This window comes from Rhinolophus sinicus, chromosome 1 (assembly GCF_057876585.1).
Source record: "Rhinolophus sinicus isolate RSI-liver-muscle chromosome 1, RSI-T2T, whole genome shotgun sequence".
Lineage (NCBI taxonomy): Eukaryota > Metazoa > Chordata > Mammalia > Chiroptera > Rhinolophidae > Rhinolophus > Rhinolophus sinicus.
In genome coordinates this window covers 115988801-116004543 of record NC_142501.1, presented here as the reverse complement: position 1 = coordinate 116004543, position 15743 = coordinate 115988801, and the positions used below count along the sequence as shown (strand labels likewise).

The 15743-nt window shown below is 47.1% G+C and overlaps 1 protein-coding gene across 11 annotated transcripts in view; it reads left to right on the top strand.

The window, feature by feature from the left end:
• The window catches only part of FRMD4A (FERM domain containing 4A), a 565607-nt gene that overhangs the window by 505679 nt on the left and 44185 nt on the right, over nucleotides 1–15743 (top strand). For all 11 annotated transcript variants that reach the window (XM_019738286.3, XM_019738288.3, XM_074324782.2 and 8 more), the window contains one exon: nucleotides 3919–4060. In XM_019738286.3, coding sequence (XP_019593845.1) covers nucleotides 3919–4060 — 142 coding nt within the window. The remainder of the gene's footprint in view (nucleotides 1–3918; nucleotides 4061–15743) is intronic.

The window sequence follows — 15743 nt, the reverse complement described above, 5'->3', positions numbered from 1 at the left end:
TTTTTTTTTTGTTTGGCGAGTCTCTTGGGTAACTCAGGAGGCCTGTTCTTAGGGCTCTACAGCCCCTTTCTGAATGATGGTCTTACTCTGCAGATGGAGAAACCTTATTCAGCAGGCTTGCTGGTCAACCCACTGATGGAACCAGTAAACCTCAAAAAGTAATGATCAAAGACCACTTATTAACAAGACGTGTCTTTTAAGAGGCCAAAACAAATACCCACAGTGATAGGAAAATTTCAGCTGTCCTGCTCAGCAACCCCTGGGGGACTGAAGGAGGTGCACCCACTCCCAGAGGCAGGAGAACTTCCGCCAAGTAGTCTTTGAATGCTCACAGATGCTTCAGAGCCCTTGCATTTCTCATAGAACCAATTCCCCAACCTACAGGGACAGGTGAGGAACAAGTTCCCCTGTGTGGAAGCCTAAAGACTCTGTTTTCCAGTTCAGTGACCCTAGGCATGTCTTTCATCACTCCTGCTTTGTTTTCCCCAATTAGAGAACAAGGAAGAAAATTTAAATTCCTGACCAAATGACACTGTGTCTGTGAAATTGCTTTAGAACAGGCATGCTATCTTTCATCATTATTATTAACCCAACACACTATTCCCTGGCCAACATTTGCGTAAAGTTTGAATTCTCTGAAAGGTCCCCAAATTAAGTCAGAGATGATAAAATTCCCCTTCGGAATTACAGCACCTTTTGTTTCTGGAGTTTCATTCTTTATGTAATGGTGATGTGATTCTCTCTGGTGGGTAGAATGGCCTGTGGTGAGTGGCGGCCGACAGGCCTGGGATGCAGAGCTTCCAGATATTTCTGAGCAGCCACTGTTGGCTGGCACACTGTCCATTGCTTCACACTCTACTGTATGGGGCCATGCCAACCATTCCTCTCCCTGAAGTGCTTCAGCACAGCCAGGCCTCCCAAGTGATGTTATCAAGCCCAGAAACAAGTGCGGTCTATTGGTTTGAGTCAGCAGAGGTGGGTAGCCAAGAAGTCTCATGTTCTTCCCCTGGCACTCGGTTATTTTCTTTTTTCAGGGTCATTAAGTAAATCATTTAAGAAAACCAATCCTTTCCCCTCCTTCCCTCCTCCCCTCTCTGTCTCAAACACACACATACACACACACACCCTCCATCACCAGAGACAGAGTGGAGGAGAGGCTATGTTGTGTGGTTTCCTGTGGCTTCTTCTGAATGAGAGACTGTGCAGGTGCCCGTTACAACTGGTCACACATATATGCTGACCCCACAGGTCAGAAATGTTGTCAGCTGGATCCCGGCAACTTCTGTAGCCCAGAGCCAAGGAACGTCTTGTACACTTCAGAGGAAAACATTCGAAAGCTCAAATTGTTTAGAGTAAACGCTGGACACATTTCCTCTGAACTCAGAGTGGCGACTTCTTTGCTTGGCCTCCAATCCAGATGTCCTTCCTTCTTCTTCATCTTCCCACCCCCCCACAACCCCCCTGCCCCGATCCAGTCTGCTAGTCTTCATTCCTTCTAGATCAAAGGCAGAGTGAAAGTATGGTAGCGGACTATTAAACCTTGCCCACAGACTATCAGTAATGACACTTTATATGGCAAGGCCCTTGCTCACAGCAAAATGGTCACAAGCGTGGAGGTTCCTTCAGTTGGTCCAAAACCTTGACTTTGCAAGGAGACCATCTCCCCATCTGTACTCATTTCCTCTTAGCGTGCTCTCCTCGTGGGATCCATTCGGTCATTGTGATATTTCCATTCTAGAGAAGCTGGCAGTTCCTAAAACCTCTAAGAATCTAGTCTCCCTTGGGTAGGGTGTTTGTTGGTCCTTTTCCATGTTTTGTTTTCTGCCTCTGAGCTTGATGTGTGGCAAAAGTGGAGACGGGGTGGGGACAGGCCTTCATGTGATTAATGAGATCCCCAAAATATCAAGTTGTGTCATCAACCTAACCTCATTTAGCAAATTACTGCCAGACCCTGACTTATATTTGATTCTTGTTCCTATCCCAAAGGCCTTTACGTGTGTTACCTAATTTAGTCCTTATCACAACTCTGTGCTGTGGGTTTTAAGATCCCCACTTTACAAACAGGGATCTGAGGGTCAGGATCCAGGTCAAACAGTACTCAATTGGGAAGAGTCAGGATTCCTATCCAGATCTTTCTGACTTCAGAGCCTGGGGCCTTCACCACCAGGCTGAACTGGTCTATGTCTTCGTAACTGCAAGCGAGGGCTCCTTTCTGTTAAAGCGTGGGCCTCGGTAAAAATAACGCTGAAAGGAAGTTACGGATTGTGCTTTCTGTGCTTGCCTGGAGGAGAAAGCTCAGGCGGATGGGTGCTGTTGATATGGTACGTCAGATGAAATGAAAGGCCCTTCCTGCTTTTGCTGCCAGTCAGAACCCTGCCCGGGCCTGGCAGCCGGCTTATTTTATGAACAAGGAAGCCCTCAGCTGAGGAAGGTGGCCTGGTTCTGAATGCAGGGATAAAAGCTGAGGTCAGAAGGAGAAAGTCAGTCCCGGAAGGATTGGTGGAATTGAGAGTGTGGAGGAAGGCAGTTCGTTCGTGCCTGGTGAACAAACCAAACAAAAAGTCTCAGCATTTCCTTTGTCTTTCATCTTGTTAACATGAGGAAAGTGCTCTGAGGTTGGACGTCGTTGTCTTTCACCACTGTCAGCATCAACATGGAAGCCACAGGAAGAGCAAAGCCAAAAGGGTTCAGGCAGCCTTTGCTGGACGGCTGAGGGCACCTGGGCCCAGAATGTAAATGTGAGAGACAGGGCAGGGGTACGCTTTCCCCTCCGTGGCTTCATCATCTACCCACCCTCTGCCGACTTCTCCTGTGTCGGGGAACAACTTCGTCTCATCCAGGCCAGGTGTGAACACACACGAAGTGACTGAAAACCTTACCCAGTTCCATCCATGTGCCTGCTACCGCCCGTGGAAAGACGAGCAAATGTATGGGTTACACCAGCATTCATAGTTGTTTCCATAAAGTCTGTGGTGTAGTTTCCAGAAAGCCCATTGCCTTAAGCACTTTCACAAAAATTGATTTCCTGAAGAAGGAAAAAACACAAACGTCAAATTCACGTGCAGGAAATGCTAACCCACTTCATTCACCAAAGGCAATGACTGCAGCCGGCGGCTTTCCTACGAACAGTAACTTTCAGGAATAATTGTGAATGCAGAGTCCTCTTCTGATTATTCTCGTGAGCTGTTACTATTAGCCAAATTGGGCCCATTAATAATGTGGAGTGAATGGAGTGGACTGTTAAGCAGAATCTGAAGACTTTGGTGGGTACATTTAGGTGTCAGAATAGAAGCAAAGCATGGTGTCGGGCATTTGGGTGGGACTCGAATATCCCAATGAGCAGCTGTTCCAGAGACTTCTACACCTGCACACACTGTGCTTACAGAATCTCAGTGCTGTCACTTCCCTGTCCTCTAAACTTCCCATGGCCACATGGCTGACAATGGAAGAGGTTTAGATCACCTTAGAGTGTAGTGGAATATCAAGAATTTGTTTCAGATAGCTGTTACGTCATTCACAAAGCTGAAAAAAAAATTTCCCTCCTTCTTTAAATACAAAATAGTTATAATCACTACTGTTTATTGAGAGCCATGGACCAGGTGGAGAGGAGAGGACGGAGAGGTGGGGGAAAGGTCTGTTTGACTCCAAAGTCCCTGCCCGTAAGCACTGTACAGTCAGTCCAGCCTGTAGAGTAACAGGCTTGGAAAAGCCATCATTTACGTCCGCACTCGAGCCTTACCTGCTCCTGCAGAGAGCTCCAGCGATTCATGATGGATCCGAGGGACACACACACACAAATGCTGCAGGTCAGGAGGTGATTCCGTTTGCTGAATTTCAGGACTACCAGCGGGCAAGTAATTGCTGTTGTCTCCCAGGGGTAAATGCCCCTTTATGACCTGGTTGCCTGTTTCACTCTAGTCTAAAATCCATGCCGCACGAAGTCTGAGCGAGATCGCCATTGACCTGACTGAGACGGGAACGCTGAAGACCTCGAAGCTGGCCAACATGGGGAGCAAAGGGAAGATCATCAGCGGCAGCAGTGGGAGTCTCCTGTCATCAGGTAAGAGAGGCCTGGGCTTGGGGCTTTGGGAGCTGCCTTCCTGAGAACGCAGAGGAAGTTCCTGCAAAGCGTGGCTTCCCTCTGAGGGTGGCGCCTGTGAGGGCGGGGGCAGGGCAGCCGCTGAGGAGGCAGCTTGGCAGGCTCACCAGGAGCTGGCTCTGGTTTTGAGACTGAGATTTCGGGCCACATGGGAATCTGAGAAAAGTGCCCAAAGTATCCAAGGGTGGGGGTTGGGGGTGAAAAAAAAGAAGCAGTGGAACTGCTGAGTGTGGGAGGGATTGTTGGTCATGTACATGTCTTTGAGAACCCTCCCGGAGCCTCCTGAATGCTGACAGCTGACTGTCAGAAGTGTCAGCTACAAGGAGGGCAGGTGGGGTTCACTGGTGCGTGCAGTTAAAGGAGAGTAGTCCTGAGGCGGGGCTGAAGGCCAGGGTCGTGGCACTGTGCGACACTACGTTCTGTTCCTGCATGAACTGCTTAGGAATTGAAAATGTTCAGGCTCCTCTAGATTGTTGGGAAAGGAGAGACTTGCTGTTACAGAGTATGGTAGAGCCATGAAGCGCCTTTTGAAACTGAGGGTCCTAGGCTGTGATTCTGCATCTGTTTCTGCGGGCCCTGGGCCAGTCATTTTGTCATTAGATGTTGGGAGGGACAGAAACCTCGAGGTTTCCGATCGGCCTGACTTCAGGAGAAGGGACCCTACGGGCTGACGTGACAGGAAGAGGAGCAAGTCTGAGGAGGGCAAGGAGAGAGAGGGAGGCCGTCATTGTTTGGAAATGTTAGCAAAAGTATCACTGATACTTTTGTAGGTCACTCCCCAGGCCACGTGGTTAAAGCCTGCTTGTTCTTGGGGACAGTGTGCACTTGCCTCTGAGCCATGAAAGTGCAGCGAGAAGTCTTTGCCCTACGTCATCTTGCAGAGTCATTTCTATAACTATGTCTAGCAGCTGCACACAACAATAAAATGAAATAAGAAAGGAGCAGAGGTAGGAGAGGAGAAGCTGAACGCTGTCTAGTTGGCTTCTGGGCTGGTGGAGTTGTAGTCAGCGTGAGGAAAAAGTGTGGATCTAAAGAATGGGAAAGAGCGTGTGTGCCCTTCCAGGACTGGGGTGCCGACTTACTGTGGGGCTGATGAGTCAGCTCAGGACCCCTCATTGCACAGGCTTTTCTGAAGCCCCCATGGCCATGTGTCCTCGTCAAATCTGCGAACGTAATACATTTTGCATTCTTTTTCTTAAATAGAGCCACCAAAATTACATAAGCTTCAGGCCCCACAAAACCTGAGTCTGCCTCTGCCAGGTCACCGTAGGGTCCACTGTAAACCCCTCCCTGCCTCAGATTCTTCAGAATGTTTTCATCAGTGCTGTGGGCCAAATGATCATTATTTCTGAGTCTTGGAGGTTTTCAGGGGAAACGGAGAGAATGCTGTCTTCTTTTATCAAAGAGAATGCCATTCAGAGCCTGGGCCCCTGCCTGAGTTCTAGCCACTCCCAATCTCCTGCTGAACAGCAAAGGGTGGGCCAGAGCCCACCCCTGGCTTTGCCTCTAGACACTCCTCACCCCTGCTAAGACCCAGAGTCTCAGGTTCCAGCCTGGACTGATTTCCCCGCCCACTGCCCTTCTTATCCAACCACAGATGGGCCCGACTCATCCTTCAGTCTCGGGGAGGGGGTGCGTTCTGGCTGTGGTTACATATCCATATGGAAATCTGGGTCCTTTCGGAACATGTCATGGATCATCGAGCTCAGGCTCTCCAACCTCCTAGTGCATGAGAACCACTTAGAAGGCATGTTCAAACACAAGTGCTTGATTCTGTAAGTCTAGGGGGTGAGCCTGAGAATTTGCATTTCTAACAAGTTCTAACAGGCCCCAATTGATGATGTACTGCTGACCTGGGGGCCACACTTGGAGAGTCACTCTCCTTCCTGCAGAAGAGAGAAAAGCCTGAGGTAGCTGTGCTCAGGATCATGGGACCCAGGTATTCCCACTTCTACACCTGTGCCCTGGACCATCTGCTCGGCCCCTGTCTCTGACAACCTCTGGGGTACCTAACAGCAGGTAACCTAACAGCAGGTACAGATGAGGTGGTGAACAAGAGCCTCAGACTTCCAGACATGGAACTGGTATCACTCAACCATCAGAAATGAGATCCAGGCATCTTTTGGAAAGCAGTCGCTCTCCGTTACTGCCATCAGCGGGACATTAATTCAGTCTGGTGGGCTAGAAGACAGAAGGAAACCTTCCTGCTGAATCCACTCCTACCCCTGATAGGAGCATCTTTAACCTAAGATATAGTAAAGCAAATTTCACATGTTTGGTAACTTCGGGATAGGAGTCCCAAGCTAAGCTGTTTGGCAGCTAAGACTCCCCCCACTTTCAGTGGCTCCATTTGTGGACACGGACTCCCTCAGCCGTTTCCCTGCCTCCACTCTGCTGCACCACTGAGCAAGAGGAAAGATAGGCAGAGGAGACGGCTGGGAGGTACGAGCCATGCCCTGTGACCAGGCCAGGACCCACGTCCAGCTCTGCCCAGCCCTGCAACTAGAGCCTGAAGAATGGTTCTTGAATGTGGGGCTGAGGCTCTGTGGGGAGGCCTCCCTCCTCTGACTCAAGAAAGACAATGAGACAATGGAGAGAGGGAGAGACGGTAAAACAGGAAACTTCCATCAGTCAACAAAGGGAATTTCTAGGACCTGTGGATCTGGTCACCACTCCTTCTGGGGCTGGCTGATCACTTTCCTTGTCTTTTCTTGTGCCAGGAGGACACACCTTCACTTGAGGCAGCCTTTGGCAGCTCCACCTGAAAGGCACCGGTTTCCCATGGCCCACAATGCAAAAATCTAGGCTAGGCTCCCACCCTGTTCATTTTGTCTTTTTGTGTCCTCTTGCCTACCTGCTTGTTGACAACGCCTTTTAGTCATGTGCTCCCACAGACTGAGAGGGCATTGCTCCTCCGGGAGAGCCCTGATTTTAGCCACTCTCGTGGTATCTCATTATGATTTTAATTTGCATTTCCCTGAGGACTAGTGACATTGAGCATCTTTTTACATGTCTATTGGCCCTCTGTATATCTTCTTTGGAGAAATGTCTGCTCAGGTCCTCTGCCCATTTTTAAATGAGATTGTTTGTTTTTCTGTTATTGAATTGTATGAATCCTTTGCATATTTTGGATGGTAACCCCGGATAGTGACCAGACTGAACTGGGTCTGAATGCTCAGTGTTGCCACCAAAAGGCCACTCAGAGATGCTTTTATTGGAAGAAACTTTATTGCAAGCCAACCAGCAAGGACGCAGTAGGGATCACATCCCAGAGTCGTGTGTCTCTGAACAAAGCATCTAATCCATCTTTATTACGGGAAGTCGTGCATAAACATCAAGCTAGACTTTGTCATTGCATGGATAGGTGGGGACATTCCGGGGCCCGGGCAGTCAGTACATTGCATGCTCAAACATGGTAGAAAATTTCTGCCTCGGATAGAGATTTTAGTATTCTAATGAGGGTATAAGGAGGAAAGTCCACAAGGAGGTTACTGGAGGGTCCTTCAGGCTGCTGCAGCCCATCTCAGACAGTTTCAGCTGGTTCACCCCCCGGTCTGGCAAAACATCCTGGGCTTGTTCCTGAAAAACAGTTCTAGCAATCATCCACGTCAGGGATTACGTAGATATGGGTAAACATCTGACTAAGTCTTGGTCTTCCTATGAAACTTACAGCAAATTATAAGATAGAATTACACAGACCTTACAAATTGTAGAGTGATCTACAGGTTAATGGAGGCAAAGTTATAAACTCTAAACAAAGGTTAATCTGCGCTAGGTTACCTGCTAGGCTGCATGTGTAGGTTAGGTCACATTATCAGATGTTTTTCTCCCATTCAGTAAGTTGCCTTTTCTTTGTGTCAGTGGTTTCTTTCACTGTGCAGAGAAGCTTTTTAGTTTGATGTAGTCCCTCTTGTTGATTTTTACGTTTGCTGCCTTTGCTTTCGTTGTCAAATTCAAAAACTTATTTGCAAGACTAATGTCAATGATACACGATTTTTGAAGTTAAATTTTGAAGAATACTAGTAATAAGCCTGCAGGTGCGTGATTTTAACAACTTTCTATGTTCCCAGAGTGTGTAGTATCTTGGGCCTCCCAAGAACTCTCATATCTGCCCGCAACATTTTACCTCAGATTGTATTGTATCGCTTCTGTCATACCAGTTTCAGACGTTTAAAGGTTAAATCTTGTCAGTCAGTCTCCTACTGCAACTCATATCCATCCTTATCTGTCATTCATCCTTCACCCTTATCTATATCCAAATTGTGTAACTGAGCCATGTAACACTGTAATATTTCTGTGATATAAGCAGTTTTTCTAGCTCCCAAACTTTGCCAGGGACTATACGTGGCTTTCAAAAAGTTATAGCCCCTCTCCTTACGGAGTTTGCATATTGTTTATTGATGGAACACAAAGATAAGACATTTCCAAGCTATTTGTAACTTTGAAGGTGATTTTCCTATTTAACTAAGGGCATATAATTACCTTTAAAATTACTGAATTCCAGTATATGGTATCTGAGGTCTCAGATACTAAAAAATGAGAAACATCATTGTTAACTGTTAAAGAAGCCAGGAGTTCAGTTACTCATACCCTGAGCCAATGGCTAATATTTCAAATAGAAAAGGTCCATGTAGTTGAAATGATGTATTAGGGCTTGTAGCCAGAACCCCCGAATTCTTTGGTGGTGATACATAGGGCTCCCCCACGTGAGACCTGGAGTCCTGTCTCCTAGGAGGTACCCTTAGAGGCAGTGAGCCTCTGAGCTCGAGCTGCAAGGTCCTCAGAATAAAAGGGATCAACTCCTTACCTTCTCATGCAGCATTGGATGGGATTCAGACCCTAGCAAGGTTGTGGAACCCACATCCTGAATCCATTTGTGAAAGGGCTCTAGTGGCCAGGCTTTAAAAGGACGTGAGGACCCTTGTCCTCCGAACACATCTGCTGAGAGACTGGCTGGCCTTCCCAGAATCCCTGGAAGGGGGGATGCTGAGGCAGCCCCCCAGGCCAGGCAGGCAGCACCCTACCTCTGCTCTCCACAGGCCTGGCGGGGCTTGGTCTCAGCAGCTCCAGAGGTCTGGGTGCTCCACAAACCTGCTGACTGACCACTGCTGGAGGCAAGAGGGGGCAGTCTTGCCGCTGCCCCTGGAGAGGACAACTATGAATTTGAACCATTTGGTTTTGATGTTTTCAGAGTGTCAGGAAAAAAAAAAAAATACAAAATCTTTTTTTGTGGGAGCTTGGAAGGGTTTATTCCTCTCTTCCCTAGCCCCATTTCTTGAAATCTCAGAAAGGATTATAGAGGAAAAACACACAGAATAACAAAACAAAAACACAAGGAAACAACTGATTTGTCCAGTAGCTGAGCACACATGGCCTTTTCACAGTTCCTCTGAGGGTGGGAGAGTGTGTAGGCTTGTCCTCAGCATGATTTCGGGGAATCTGCTGTCCCCAAAACAATGCTGATTTCAGTAGGCGTGTAAGAGCAAAGGGAAGTCAGCCTATTTCAAGAAAGTGGCGCAGACTCGCTTAGGAAATACCCACTGTTCTGCAGGCCCATGTGGCTTATTGCATTAACCACCCAAACAAAAAATGTGACTGTGCATTCTTTCTTTAAAAAAAAATGGAACAAAAGGACTGATCAGTCACCTCCTTGAATGGAAATGGAGGGGCATAAGCCACCCATTCTCTACAAAACAAAACGACATGTTGTGGCTATAAATAGGAACGCGATGGCAGTTGAGTCATCTTCACTGTGATCAACAGGATTGTGAAGAATGTGGTGGCAATTTGGTTTTTTAAAAAAGTAATACACACACACACACACACACACACACACACACACACACACCCTGCAGTCTGCTATTATGTCCCAGCGCTGATACCTTGTACTCTGGAGAAGATGTGTTGTGCTAATTGTGGGGCCTTACTTTGCCTGGGATCCGTCCGCGTGCATTGCTCAATGCTTCACACATTCTCATTCTCTGAATACTAACACTTCCTCCCATTGTTAGGAAGTTTATTAATAACTAATGTAACAATGAGGATGCCAGCTATCTGATCGCCCCATACAGAAAGGGATCTGATAGGCATCTGCCAGCTTTATGGTCCTGGCTCCGTTCAACTCAAAACACAGTGCCTTTCAAAATACACTGCCTTACGCGGGTATAAATCACAGTGTTTTGGTTTTTTTCATTTTTCTCTTTATTGTCATCCTTTCTTTTTTATTCTCCCTTTATCTCCTTCTTATATCTCTGTCCAGCCTTTTAACATTCTCTGTGATCAGCTGTCTGTCCCTCACCTTTTAGGTCTCATGACAAGCAGGATGCCAGGGGCTTTAATTTTGGTCCTCACCTCGGGGCTCTGCAGACGGGTCTAGCCCTGCAGGCACCGCCCAGGACTCGGCTTCTGCCAGGGTGAGTTTGCACTGGACTGTGTAGCCAGGGAGGGCTGAGGAATCTCTTTCTGTGGGGTGGATATCCTGCACTTGTTTCAGCAGGACGGGCCTGAGTCAAAACTGAGACAATAGAATGTTTGTCCCTTTCTGCTCTCATATTGGGGAAATAAAACCCAATCAAGTCATTTATACTGATACATTTATGCCCTCAGGTGATTCCTAGTAAAGGAATATTTACCTACCAAGGAGAGCCAGGACAGAATGGCAACGTGTAATCTAAACGAATGATTTTCCAGTGATGAAATTTTAGACCCTGAAAAAGAAATATCGCTATCAGCTCTCATAGGCATTGCTTTGTTCCCATTCAGGCCAGCCCTCTCACTATTGCAATAGAATAACAGAATCTTGGAGCCAGAAAGATAAGCCCCCTCATTTCACAGTATAAGAAATGGAAACTGTACGAGTTACTCATAAAGCGTAGTTTCAAGTAGGTGTTTTACAAAATGCTGCTGCTAATTTTTATAATCAATTATTCAGTTTCCTCTCTCTCTCCCCTCTCCTTCCCTCCCACTCCCTCCACCCCCTTCTCTCATTATGTTCTCCATCATGTGGCAAAAGTGCCACGGAGCCATGGCTCCTGGCCAGACACTCCAGGCTATCACTAAAAGGTGTCTGCGTCTCAAAGAGCTTCCATTTCTACTCTTTTAAGTGAACTGTTTTATATTTACAATTTCTGACCCTGGTGAAAAGTTTTCCGAGCATGCATTTTTCATGTTAAAAATCACAATGAATCCTCTGAGACGGTCTGCAGGGACCACGTGTTCATCCTGCAATCTGCAGTGTGGCCCTATTTCCCATGGTCTCGTAGGACATCTGTCTTTTAAGTAAGGAATTCATAATTGAGGATCTGTAAGGCAAATAAATATGTCTTCATCATAAAGAAGAGTTCAAAACCTTCCCCTGTATTTACTCCTGGGGTGTCTGCCAGAACTTTTCCTGACAGCTTTTACAGACCTGCCGGGAACATGCCTTCTTTTTTTTTTTTTTTTTCTTCTTTCTTGAAGGCCTTTACAGACAGATTGTCCCTACTTTTAGGGCAACAGATTTCTTTCTTCTTTGGGATGCTGTTTGTTTTGAATTTCACCTCCTCTCAGAGAGGAAAGCACCTCTCCTGTCTTCGGAGACCAATGGTCATCAGTGTTCCATCTGTGTGAAAACAGCTGAGCCACAGTTCCTGAGGACATGCTTTTCGTAGGATGCGCTCTCATATCCGGTGCTGAGTTGTCCAGGGTCTTTTGAAAGATTGGAGCAAATTCTCCTGAGTGAGGATATCCTTCCATGTGCTTGCTGGCGGGAGGGGAGCTGCTGTGTGTGCCCGTGTCCCCCACATCCTGCCCAGGGAGCTGGCTGCCCACTGGGGGGAGTCTGGAGTTCCCCAGCTGGGTGGAAAATGAGAAAGGGAGGGGGGAGTTTCTCCAGAAGTGGCAGAACAGGTTTTCCACGTATTCCACCAATACTGGCCACATCATCGGGGAGTTCACTACAAAGATTCTCAGATCCCCACTGAAAATGACTTTCTGACCTTGAGCACATCTCCCAAACTCTCCTGGCTGTGTTTTGGAGGACTTATCTTCTATGAGGTCAGATCTTTTTCTTCTCCCTCCGGCCAGATGCTTGGTGGTCTGCTTCTATAAAATCGTGTGGATTCGGAGAGAAACATGACAATAATAGCCAAAAACAAAAGATTGTATTTTCAATCTAGTGTCATTCAAATAGGTAGCTCCTGAGTGACAAGTGGCCTGGAAGGTTTATGAGAGAACGAATCTGCCACTGAGTCTCTTGGCAGAGAAATGCAGGGAGCAGCTCCCTTGCGCAGGCCAGACGGGTGACCATGAGCTGTCCAGGTTAATTATCTACTGGCCCGGGCTGCGGACCCTCCCTGTGGCAGCTGCTGCCTCTGCCTCCTTCACATGGCTTGTCTCCTGCCTCCTCCTGGCAGCAGCTTTTCATGTCCAGACGAAGGCTCTCTGAGGCCGGGGCCCCGTCCGGTCACCTGTCTCCCCCACCCCACCTGCACACAAAGGTGCTCCAGAGACTAGTCACTGGCACGTCAGAAGAATCTCCGGCTCCTCCCCCTCCTCCCTTCTGCCTGCATGTTAATCCATGCAGTACTGTGGAGGGGGTCTGGCTGGAAAGGCAGGTATGACAGTTCACTACACCATTTTTATGGGGGTGACCCAGCAGTGACCGAGACAGAAAGTTCCTCCCCTCATCGTGGTTCCATCCTAGGGACCAAACAGTCCACACAGAGCTGTGCTGGAATCCCAGCTCTGCCTCCCTACGTGCCAGTGGCTTCTTCTGTGAAAACGGGGACACTGTGTTTGTGAAGATTAAATGAAGTAGAACATGGGGGAAGCTCCTGTCAGGAGTTCTGTAAAAACCCACTTCCTTCCCCTTCTCCTCCCCTGTTTCCTGAATGTATAGGCCTGGAACACTATTTAATACAAATAACTACAAATAGTCGGGTAGCACTATGTTCTGAGCTCTGTTCTAAGCATCTTGGAAGCATTGTCTCATCTAATTCTCCCAACTTCTGAAGACGTCCTGTTTTCATTCCCCTCTTATAGGGGAGGAAACTGAGTCGTAGGTCGTGTAACATGGCCAAGTCCTTGCAGGTAGTAAATCGCGGAGCTGGCACTCAAGCCCAGACCTGCTGACTCTAAACTACTAGATTGTCGACTTCTGCCTCAGGAGGCCACAAGGCCAGTGTATATTTGCCAAAGCATATTTAGCGCATTCTTTCCTATAGGCTTGGGTACTGCTCTCAACTTTGGTTAACAACAACAGAGTATTTATGTATTACTAATATCTTTCAGAAATATGCAAGTCGCCTCTGTTTTCCTTTTGCTTCCTGCGCCATTCATGGTGCATAACTTGGCTACAGTTTGTTCAAGGCACAGATTTTGAAATCTCACTCTTCTGACCCCAGTGCAAAGGTCCCATGTACCTTCTTACATCATTCATCCCCAAGACAGCTCGGATCAAACGCTTACTTAGCATTCAAGCTTACAAGTATTTGCTTTGGTCGGTTGATAAGATGACAAAGGAAATTGTTTCGGCGCTGGTTGCTCGTTAGACGTGCCCTTACAATTTGAGGCTAACTGTCTCAGTAACTGGGAGAAGGACCAGAGCTGGCAGGACACTTGTCTTTTCTAGAGGCTGGATGGCAAAGAAAACAAGGAAAATAACACTGTGTGAGCGATTCCTTTGGTAGAAACTGCAAAGATGACTGTTAGAGGCAAGAGGGAGCCATCTAAAGAAGTAGTGTCTTCAGTAATAGATTTTTCAAGTTGGGAGGAATTCTGGAGACTGGTTAATTGGTCATTTCTAGATGACTCCTAGAGGTTAGTAAGTCAAGGTGTTACACCATTTAATAGCAGACAGGTGATGGAAATCCAGGTTTCTTTCCTGTCCTTCACTGTCCCTCTCAAAGATAGCAGGTTTACATCTTTTTAATTTCTGGAGGGCTAAACTTGTAACCTTGGAGTGGTCTTGCAGACGCTCGTATGTGTTCAAATAACTGGAAAAGGAGAGACCATAGCAACAGCTTCTGTTCGCCAAGTCTAGGAGCTGAGTTGAAGTTATTTCTGTGTCTGGAATCCTTTTTGATATGCTCACGAACCTTTAGTTTGTAAGATTCCCGTTGACGTGAGCCCCTGAGGCTCTTTCCTGATTGGGTTTCTTCCTGGAGTCACTCTGTCACCTGAGGGGATTAACAGTGAATCTCTGCCTCATGATTTCTGGCTGACTTGCTGGCCCCCCTTTTAGGATGTCAACCATGCCATTCAGGGGGTGCCCAGAGGGCATTTGTGGAGGTGGCAGGAACCTCCTCAACGTCCCCGAGCACTTGGAGCTCCTTTTCCTGATGCCTCTGAGATTCTATCTGTGGAATTGTCACTGGGGCATTTTTGTCCTGATGCCTCTGAGATTCTCTGTGGAATTGTCACTGGGGCACCCACCTCCTCTTCTCCTCATTGTCATATTTGCCTGGTTGCAGGTAACAGCCCCACAGGCTCAGATCCCACAAGCTGTGAAATAGAGCAGCCTGGATTGCTGAGACCTTGCCCTAGACCAGGGGATTTTCTTTAAAGAAACAAAGGCACTGGGAACCTCTTTGTGGTGCAATCTGACAAGAACCTAAATGCATGAGACAGGTCAAATCGGAGCTGCCCCAGCTTGAGGTGTGCAGAGTGGGGGCCCCAGAACCCACGTAATCTCTTAATCCCATTCCCACCCTCATCCATAGCAGCCCCAAAGGCATGTCTGCAAACCCAGCTCGAGAAACATAGTTTTAAAATACTGCCTAGACCCATATTGCTCCTTTTAAAGGAGAGCTTTGGAACCCAGGGGAATGTTGAAATGCACAGTGAGGTTCTTTTCTTTAACCAATACTTTCCCGAGCAATGGCAGGGAGGGGGTTTCAATGATTTCTCTCTAATTCTACTGGGGGGTTTTGTGTGTGTGTGTGTGTGTGTGTGTGTGTGTGTGTGTGTGTGTGTACGTGTACATAAGCATATATGTGCTCACTTGTGTTAAATTTTTACTCAACGTTGAGTAAACAACACCAGACACAGTGGTGTTGTATGTGCATTATCTCACTTAGTCTTTACAAGAAATTAAGGAGGGCAGGTCACTTGCCTAAGGTCACGCATCCAGTGTGGTTTAGAGTTCATCAAACCCAGAGCTGTTCTACCCACTACTCAGCCATCCAGGTACCACTGAAATGAAAATGCACGTGTCCAGGCCAGGTTGACTCAGTTTGCAGAAACAAGTTTTGTTTTTTTTCTCATGAAACAATTTTCAGAATAAAGGTGTGAAAGAACCAGCCTTAGTCATGCCAGACACACAGAGGGCCTCTTGCGCCGCCCAGCCTTACGTGGGTTGGGTATTTAGGCTAATTATTATAAACAGTAATAATTTCGGTAGCACTAATGAGCCCTGTAACTCAAGACCAAAGCTTAACTAATCTCGTAACTAGAGACAAGATGATCTAAAGACTTATGCTTTACCTTCCAGTATTTAATGCCGTATGATATATAGTTATTTCTTGCACATAGTTGTTTCTTCGGTTTGACTTACTATAGCATCATTTCCTACTGAGAGGATAGGCAGGGTGAAAGGGAAAACAATGACATTTTCACGCGAGCGAGAAATCCTTTTGTCTTTCTTGGACCCAAGTTTTCCCAGACC